Genomic DNA, 9,775 nt, shown 5'->3' on the forward strand with positions numbered 1-9,775 from the left:
CTTAATTTATCTTTTAATTTAGGGACAAGAAAATTAAGAAGCCCCCAACTGAGAAAAGTTTGTCCACAAGTATCAATATGAATTTATATAGAATAGGATTTACCCCCCCCCAATTTGCTTTTAAAAAGAAGTTGAGACTTATCTTAAATAATGACAAATTTTCCTGAATTTGTATATGCAACTGAAGAGAAATCAGTAGTCACATCACATCACATCAGTGTCACAATGTTGAATTTGGTTTATTATTCCATATTTGAAGGTTTCAGTAGTGCAAACTGTAAAATTACAAGTATCCAGTAGGTGTCATCTTCATACATACCATGTGTACCATAATCATGTTTATATATATATATATTTAATTTAACCAAGATTAACAGTAAGACTCTTAAGCACTGGAAGTTTTCTGAAACATATGTGTAAAAATCAATGAATTTGACCTAATACACTTTGGTAACACTACGATTTCTGGAACTGTCTTGTACAAATAATTTACTTCCATGCCTAAATACTAACCGTAAAATATACCTGTAAATGTACATTTTTAAACCTGAAAATCAATTTAATAGATTCCATTTAATTGATATGTTCTTAGAGCAATATAAATAAATTCTATAATATTGCCTCTGATCCTGTATTGCAAAAAATAGATTTAAAATCTTGACTTATGAGGATATTAAATGAAGTTGGAAGGGCCTCCAGAAGGCATGAAACTCATGTTTCCATAAACGGTGTTTTAAGCTGTTGATTTCTTGAAATTCCATCTCATATAAAGAAATATTTTTGTATGAATTATGGAGAATTATCAAGTACACAGATCTGTTTGATTTACATTGTTTGTCATTGCAAATCAAATACTTTTATTTATAGTTAGCCGCTCAGTAGCAGTTAGTTTAGCAGCTGGGGAGTAAAGTTACTCAGGAAAGTCTGAATCACTTTGATCCAGCCATCTGCAAATGTAAGTAAAATAAACACTTTTCACATTTTAAGCCCTAACCTCTAACTCTTATTTGGCACCAGGGCGGTTACTGGGTCAGAGTTATGCTTTCCACCATGTGATTAAAAAATGCACTTTGCCCATGTACACGGGTTTTGAAACGCAATCCTTTAGCAATCTGGCAACTTTTCTGGTTTTGCGAGCGCCGGGCACGGCTTAGGAAAGTTCATATGCAACTCTCTTGGGCCCTGTCCAACATCCTTGGAAAATAATGGAAAGGGCTTAAGCCGTGAGCTGGGCAGCCGTGTGGAAGGGCTGAGCTGTGACAGGGGAAGCCAGAGGCTGGCATTTGCAGATGTCATCGAGTGGCTGATGCCAAAAAGCAGGCAGGGCGGCCTGCAAACTGCTTTTAATTGGCACGGGCAGCGCGCTGGAAAATGCCCCTGTTTGGGGTGGAATAACCTTGATTACACATTTGCATCTTTTGCCTGTTTGTCCACACCAAGGCAGCTTGGCATTTCCACAAGTCAGGCAGCCCGAATACGCGGGGCACCTCTGAGGATGCGAGAGGCAGGAAACGTGATTTCAGAGGAAAACCCTTTTAATTTTTTTTCTCTTCTCCATACAATCTAGACCTACGGTTACGCACCCAGGAAGGAAGGCAGGTCTTTCGCATCACACATGAAAAAAAAAAAAAAAAAAAAAGACAAACCAACAACAGGAAATTCTGCCTAACCCGTCCCTAATTAAAAGATCATCGCCCCGCCACGCTGCGTGACTCATTGAGAAGCCAGGAAGCGCTTATGGTGCCGAGGGCGGCCCGGGGGTGTCAGGGCAGGCCCGGGGTGGCAGTGGGGACCTGAGGGCTGTGACGGGACCCTTGGGGCTGTGACGGAACCCTTGGGGCCGTGATGGGACCCTCAGGGCCATGTTGAGACCCCCAGGGCCATGATGAGACCCCCGGGGCTGTGATGGGACCCCCAGGGCTGTGATAGGACCCTTGGGGCCCTGTTGGGACCCCCAGGGCCGTGATGGGACCTCCGGGGCTGTGATGGGACCCTTGGGGCCGTGCTGGGACCCTTGGGGTGGTACTGGGACCTCCAGGGCCGTACTGGGACCCCTGGGGCCGTGATGAGACCCCCGGGGCCATGCCGTGACCCCGGTCCCTCAGGGCTGTTGTGGGACAAGCCAGGCCTGCGCATTATAACAATATAACATGAAATAAACGCTTTTATTTCTATTTGTCATGGCGTAGCGCTTTCCGGCTTGGAGTAACCCATCCTGACCCGCGTCTGACGCGAGACCGCGCGCCTTTTTTTTTTTTTTTTTTTTTTTTTTTTTACGATTTCACTGATTTTTAACAAACTGTCAGCGCAGCCAGAGGGGAAGGCGAAGCCTCCTTGTGGGGGGGTGGGAGGCCAGGCCAGCAGCCCACACCCGGCTCCACCTCAGGGGCCGGGGCCGGGGCCGGGCTCCCCCCATGCCCTCAGGGGAGGCACCGGGGGGCGGCGGGGGCCGGGGCCCGAGGCGGAGGCGGTGGCGGCGGCGGCGGGGGCGGAGCGGAGCCCGGTGACGGCCCCGCGGCCCCTCCCCGAGGCCCGGCCGGGGCCGGGAGCGCTGAGGCAGCGCTGAGGGAACATGGATGCGGCGGCGGCGCGGCGGGGGGCCGGGCCGGGCCGGGCGGTGGAGGAGGCGGCGGCGGCGGGAGCAGCGTGGTGGTAGCGCCCTCGTTGCCTCATAGCCTCTTTTTTTTTTTTTTTTTTTAATTTTTATTATTATTATTATTATTTTTGGGATATGGCGGCCCCGGGCCCTCCGCAGCTGGCTTGGCTGCGGCTGGGCCCGCGGCTGCGTGGCGGGCTGGAGGTCGCGCTGCGGGTGCCCAGCCTGTTCCTCATCGACGCCATCTTCAACGCGGCCCCGCTGCCGGGGGGCTCCTCCGTGGGCGCCGCGCTGCTGGCCGTGCTGCTGCGGCTGCTGGGTGAGACGGACACCTCCTGCCCTCCTCCTGCCCTCCTCCTGCCCTCCTCCATGCCCTCCGGCCTTGTTTACAGCCGCCCTGCCTGCCCCCCCCCCCCCCCCCGTCCCTTTTGTCGCCTGTCCCCGCCTGGCTGGCTCCTGGCCGCGGCCCCTGAGGCGTTGCCGTGGGGAATGGGCTCCTTCCCCTGCGGCTCCCTGGTGTCCTCCGGGCTCTGCCTCCCTTCTGCTGGGGCCTCCGGGGTGTCTTCTCCTCCCTTGCCCCTCCTGGTGGCTCCCATCCCGCTCCCCTGCCTGCTGCTGGGCACTGAGGGGCTCCCTGCTCTTCCTCCTCCTCCTCCTCCTCCTCTTCCAGAGCAAACCAACCCCTGGTAGCCCCCCAGACCCTCAGATGCTGTTTTCTTTCCCAAGATGAAGGTTAATTCACCGTTACGCCTATCCCATGCTATTTTCAGTGTGGGATGTAATGCTAAGAGGGGTTCTGTGCGTGCCCTCGTGCTGCCCGCTGCTGACACCGAATTGTACAGGAGCTGGGATTGCCGCGACGGGAAGGAGCCCCCGAAATACAGCTGGGGGGTTGCAGGCCCGTGGCGTGTTAACTTGGTGTGGTTTTGGTGTTTGTGTTAGGAAAAAGTGTGAGCAAGGACGCGGGTGGGACACCTGTCAGGGGAGGAAACTCCAAGAGAGGTTAAAAGGAAAGATAAAGAGCGAGAAGTGTGGTGGTGACAGCACGGCGCTAGTTGGAGAGGAGGGCCAAGGGGATGGCGAGCAGGTAAGAGGAGAGCCAAAGAAATTAAAAACACAAAGCAGGTGCTTCCCTGCTGCTGGTCCTGAGGGCTCTGGGACGGGCAGGAGGGGTTCTCCTTCCCTGTTGCCCGTTTTCTGGACCTTTTGTTCCGCCCTTCTGTCATTACTAAGAGTGCCTCTCATTGAGAAATGGTTCCTTCTTAAGGGGAAATGGCACTGCCCTGCCTCACCCAAACCAGCTGAGGAGTCCTTCGCTGTGTGATCCAGATGCTGTAGGAAGTGCCTGGAACTTAATCCGATGTAAACGAGGCGGGTGGATATGTTGTCGGATGATCTCTCTTAAGAGCGTGGTAATGGGGCTGAATTATGAAGGAGCTCTTCAGGACCGTGTTTATACCATCACTTCTCTGGAAGGGTTTGGGGGAAGGAGTGGGTGATCCCTCCCCTGACTGCTGCACAGGAGCTTTGGGAGCAGTTTATGTAAGAGTTTATGTATGTCTTGTACTTTGAGACAAGTGCTCTGTGGTTCTTGGCTTTCCAAAAATTAAAAATGTAACCACTTAGAGACGATGGTAAAGACCTTCCACGTTGTTCAGGCTTACACATTTATTTATTTATTTTTATATTCCTCTGAATTTAAGGATTACAGGGTTGGGGTTTTGTTTTTAGGGTAAGCTGAAATATTTGTCTTGGGTCCTTCTGTATATAAACACAGGGGAAATTGCCCCTTTTTAGTTACTGTTTGCTGGCATTGAAAGATTGATCTAAGCTTTTCTTGTAGCACAGCACTGCTTAGGACAGGATAAATGCACAGCTTACAGCTCTGAAATACTCTGGGAGCACAGTTTTACTTGGCTAAGTGGAGTTCTGAATGGTTTTAAAAGTGTTTCGCTGCAGGAACCCTCAGTTTGGTTTCTCCGCCACTTCCTTTTAGGAAAAGGACTCCTTCAGAAAGCAGTCCGTCCCCAGGGAGGGCACGGGGTTCGGAGAGGGTTGCAATAATACTGGAGTCCGTGGAGAGATGTGGGCTTACGAGCGATGGCTGGGGACGAGGGCAAAGCAATTTGGCAGTTCCACGTGATCGCAGCACTGACGTGCACAGGTAGTTGAGCCCTGCCTCTGGCTGGAAGTCGAATTTTAGGTAGTGTGCTGCTGCAAAAAGGTACTGACAAACTGCAGGAGCGCAAGGAGGAAGTAGGAGAGGGATTTGTTGCAGGGCAAGGAATGATTTTAAAAGTGAGTGCTGTGCTTGGAGGCCGTGCTGGACAGGTAGCTGGAGGCGAGGAGGCACGGCTAGGAAGGGTAAAGGTGCTCAGAAGTGAAGCAGCAGCACCTGGGGGAGCACCAAACAGATCTTACTGGGAGGAACAGCAGCAGTGAGGTAGAGGAGAGGGGCTGCTCTTGGGTGAGCACCACGTGGGGCAGCGGGACATCCCGGCACGGGGATGGACTGTGCCCTATAAGCAGGGGAGCGCCGTGCTCACCTCCCCTTCCGAAATTCCCGCTGGTCTGTGTCATCTTTGGAGGTTCCCGTGGGGTTGGCCCTCCCGCACCTGTTGACAGGGAAATGTTTTGTCACTGGGCCCTCTTCAGAGGAACCCGTGGGTGTAGCTTTTCCCTCGCCTGACTCACCGCAGCAGCGTTTCAGGGATGTGTCTGGCATGTGGAAGGTCAGTGTTTGCAAGGGGACCTGCGGTATCGAAGTACTGCAAGGCAGAAAAATGGATTTAATTAATGGGCATGGATCAGAGGAACCTTGTTAGTACGAAGTCTCCTTGGCTTCAGGGGTCAGAATCCGATGCCCAACAACCTTGTTACAGCTGAGTCTTTCCTGAGGCTCAGAGAGAGGACACGAACTCGTCAGCACCGTCGGCTTTCCCGTAGGTGTTTATTCTGTATGCGTGGAGAGGCAATGAAATTTTCAAGCTAATTTCACAAAACTGATGTGTGCAACGAGTCTCAGCTTTTCGTGGGAGAGCTGAGCAAGTTTCTCCTCCGTCACCTTCCCAAGGTTAATGATTAGTTAAGGAGTGTGTTTTTACATAAGCCAGTGCTGCTCACAAGGAGCACTCTTAAGGTGCATAGATAACTTTTTGGGCGGGTAGTCTACCTTTTGGTATCATTTCATGTTCACATTTTTCCTTCTTATTCAGTCGCTCATCTTTGCTTGGTCAAGAGCAGCTGGCAGCACCCCTGGTGGAACCGAGCGCTGCTTCTTAGCCACATTTCTTATTCCTGTGATCAAGACACAGAGGCTTAGAATATTTCCTTGTTTACATATTTGATTCTGGAGGATTCGGAACAATCCAAAACACCGTCTTCAGAAGAAACTGATCCTATCCTCCAGTAATAAGAGCGTTACTTGGGATTTCAGTAGCTTTATAACAGGGCTGGAAAGCAGCTTCTGCTGAAATACAAGCTATGGAGAGCAAAAGGAGGCTGGTGGGACACCCACAACAAAGGCAGTGAGTTTGCTGAAGAAAAAAGTGCTTAAGGATGTGCTGCAGGAGTGCTAGGGAAGGGCCCTGCCTGTGGCTGGTGTGTTGGAGTTTGTGAGTTATGCTACAGGAGGAGCGGGCTGCAAGGGCATAAACTGGGGTACAAAGGTACTACAGGCACTGCGATATGGTTTGTCATAGGATCCAGGATCCATAGGATCCAGGCTTCGTGTCACGGGCACGATGTGCTTGTGGTTGGTATGAGGGAAGGGTTAGCAAACAGGAATTTCAAGATCCGAATCTGATCCGTAATAAATAAGACACAAACTCGCGGTGGTACCGGCGAAGAAACCCGTGGCACAGTTTGGAATTGCCTACAAAAACATGGTAGATGTTTTTGTAGGCTGCGAGGTCTTTTCCATGAAGCTTGCGTTTCAGGATAACCTTATCAGAAATGAAAACAAGTTGAGGAGAATTGGAAGAGTGCCCCCATGCCCAGGAAGCTGCAGCAGTTTTCCAGTGTTTTAACAACTGTGGTTTTAAAAAAATAAAATCTAAAAGGTCATGGGGTTCAATTAAAACACTTTAAACAGCATCTGTGGCCGAGTGCCTTGTTCAGGTGAAGTGGGGGGGTGTAAAATGGGGATAAATGAGTGAATTCACTGACTGTACATACAGAGCCGGTGCCGTAGCTGTTAGCTGTCTGCTTTTAGAGCTCAGCTGCCCTTAGATTTCGAGGCTGGTTGGGAAGGGTCTTTGAGGGCTTGGGAGCTGGCCCCGCTCGGTCTGAGGCTGCAGACAGACCCGGTGGCAGCGGTGCCGTACGCGCAGGCGTGTGAAGTGCAGAGGAGGTGGCTCTCCTGTACTGCCCCAACAGCAGCACCGCGGGGAGCATGGAGTTGTGGGCACCTACGTGGAAAGCAGTAATGGACGTAAACGTTTCTCCGAAGCTACTAGGTGAAATCTGTCGGTCACTTTCTCCCGAGAACTAAATGGTTTCCGTCTGCTTTCAGGTGTCTTTGTGTCCAGTGTTGTTCTGGTGTTACAACAGCGAGCACTTTTCAAGTTCTACATGATCGCCTCGGCGTTCCTGCTGGCTGCCACTTCAGTGTTGGTGAATTACTACGCTTCTTTGCACATCAACTTCTACAGTGCCTACTACACAGCAGCGTTCGGGATTCAGTTCCTCCCCCACAAGGGACCCTCGCTCTGGATGGCGCTTTCCATCCTCCAGCTGACCTTCGGCATCGGATACGTGACGCTGCTGAACGTGCAGTCCATCTACTCCCAGCTCATCATCCTGGACATACTGATCCCTGTCATCGGCTTGGTTGTTGAGCTACCTGTGAGCGTCCGGCAGGTGCTGGTTTTTCTTTCAGGCCTCGTGCTGACGCTGAACACCACAGCCATTCTGGTTACAAAAATTAAATGGTTCTATTACTCGGTGCGGTATGTTTACCTGCTGGTGAGGCACATGTACCGCATCTATGGATTACAGCTGCTGATGGAGGATACGTGGAAGAGGATTCGCTTCCCGGCGGTCCTGCGGGTCTTCTGGCTGACGAGACTCACAGCACAGGCCGTGGTGCTGACGTACGTTGTAAAGATGGCCGAAACCAACGCGGAAGACAAGCTCTTGATATCGTGGGATAATTGCTGGGAGCTGATCTGCAGCCTGATAATAAGCGGGTGCGATTCTACCTTAACTGTGTTAGGCATGAGCGCCGTCATCTCCTCCATAGCACATTATTTGGGGCTCGGCATCTTGGCCTTCATCGGCTCGACCGACGAGGATGACAAAAGGCTGGGTTTCGTAGCGCCCGTTTTGTTTTTCATTTTGGCCCTGCAGACTGGCTTGAGCGGCCTGAAACCAGAGGAGAGGCTGGTTCGCTTGAGCCGCAACATGTGCCTTCTGCTGACCGCAGTCCTGCATTTCATCCACGGCATGACGGACCCCGTGCTGATGTCTCTCAGTGCCTCCCACGTCTCGTCGTTCCGCAGACACTTCCCCGTGCTGTTCGTTTCGGCTTGCCTTTTTGTCCTGCCGGTTCTGCTCAGCTACGTCCTGTGGCACCACTACGCCCTGAACACGTGGCTTTTCGCGGTCACGGCGTTCTGCGTCGAGCTTTGCCTGAAAGTCATCGTTTCTATCACTGTTTATATTTTGTTCATGATCGATGGCTACTATAACGTGCTGTGGGAGAAACTCGATGATTATGTCTATTACGTTCGTTCGACTGGCAATATCATCGAGTTCATTTTTGGAGTGATGATGTTTGGGAACGGAGCTTACACGATGATCTTTGAGTCGGGAAGTAAGATCCGCGCTTGCATGATGTGTCTGCACGCGTACTTCAACATCTACTTGCAAGCCAAGAACGGCTGGAAGACTTTTATAAACCGCAGGACTGCTGTGAAGAAAATCAACTCCCTTCCCGAGGTAAAAGGCAGCCGGCTACGCGAAATAGACGACGTATGTGCAATCTGCTACCACGAGTTCACCACCTCTGCTCGCATTACGCCCTGCAACCATTACTTTCATGCACTTTGTCTTCGGAAGTGGCTGTACATTCAGGACACGTGCCCCATGTGCCACCAGAAGGTGTACATTGAGGACAAGGAGAACGCCAACGTCTCTAACAACAGTGGGTTTGTGGCACCCAACGAAGGTCCTGTAGAAGCTGCGGAAGAAGCTGCTGATGCTGAAAATGAATTAAATGAAGATAATGACAGTTCAGAGAGTGATGAAGATGACGACGACGATGATGACTGTGTGGAACAGCACTTGAATGAGACTCTTAATGCTAACTCTAACTCTCTGGGTGATTAAGAAGTCCTTTCCTAAGCTGTGAGGTATTATTTGTTTAAATTGACTTCAACAGATGAAAAAAGTATCACTTTGTAGTTGTTATACCTAAGCACAACAGCAGTATCTTGATGTTGAGTCTGTGAATGGTGGTTGTTTACTGTGGTGTGTGCTACTGTAAATATACCTCTAACTTGCTGGTCTCTTTCATGACCACCTTAAATTATGTACATTATTGTACATGGAATAAAATGTTTTCATGTTTTTAAGATGGTTGGAAAAACACTCTTTAATTGATGTAGTGAGAATGCTGTGCCAAAGACTGTATAGCAGTAATCCCTGATCAATGAGTTCTGGATGTAAAGGAAAACTATTGGTGAAAGCAGACTGTTCAACAGCTCCAATCAGAAACGAAAAGCCTGAACCAAAGTAGCTTTACTTACAAATTCAGTATTAGCAGAGCTTTATTGCTTAAAAACTAGTGAGTTGTATTAATAAAAATAAAAAAAAATAGGCTGGTAGGCTTAATGCTACAGCATTTGTGTATGCAGAACAAAAAACTGAACCTGTTAAGCTTTGGGGTAAAGTAGTAAAGCATGCACTTGATTTGTTAAGCACTTCTGAATTACCAGTAGTAACTTGAAGTATTCTACATGTGAACTCAGCAGCCTGGTATTCATTTTGCAACGCATACACGTATTAACAAGAGCTGCTAGCTTAGACTATCTTAAAAATTGATCCTCAATCTTGATGCAAAGGAAATAGGGCTGAGAAACTGTACCACTGCAGACCACCTTTTTCAAAATCAGCTTTAATCTTGTACAAAAAAAGCACTACATACTGGCTTCCATTGATGAGAACTTGCAGATATGA

At 49.8% G+C, this 9,775-nt stretch overlaps 1 protein-coding gene across 1 annotated transcript; it reads left to right on the forward strand.

Annotated features, from left to right (window-relative positions):
* Positions 1-2,567: 2,567 nt before the first annotated feature.
* On the forward strand, positions 2,568-8,931 carry RNF139 (ring finger protein 139). Its single transcript, XM_082753649.1, has 2 exons — positions 2,568-2,915; positions 7,110-8,931. The coding sequence occupies exons 1-2, from the start codon at positions 2,732-2,734 to the stop codon at positions 8,924-8,926; spliced, it is 2,001 nt and encodes a 666-aa protein (XP_082609775.1). The 5' UTR covers positions 2,568-2,731; the 3' UTR covers positions 8,927-8,931.
* Positions 8,932-9,775: the final 844 nt, after the last annotated feature.

The sequence above is a fragment of the Aythya marila genome (assembly GCF_965140915.1).
Source record: "Aythya marila genome assembly, chromosome: 2".
NCBI classification, from domain to species: Eukaryota; Metazoa; Chordata; class Aves; order Anseriformes; family Anatidae; genus Aythya; species Aythya marila.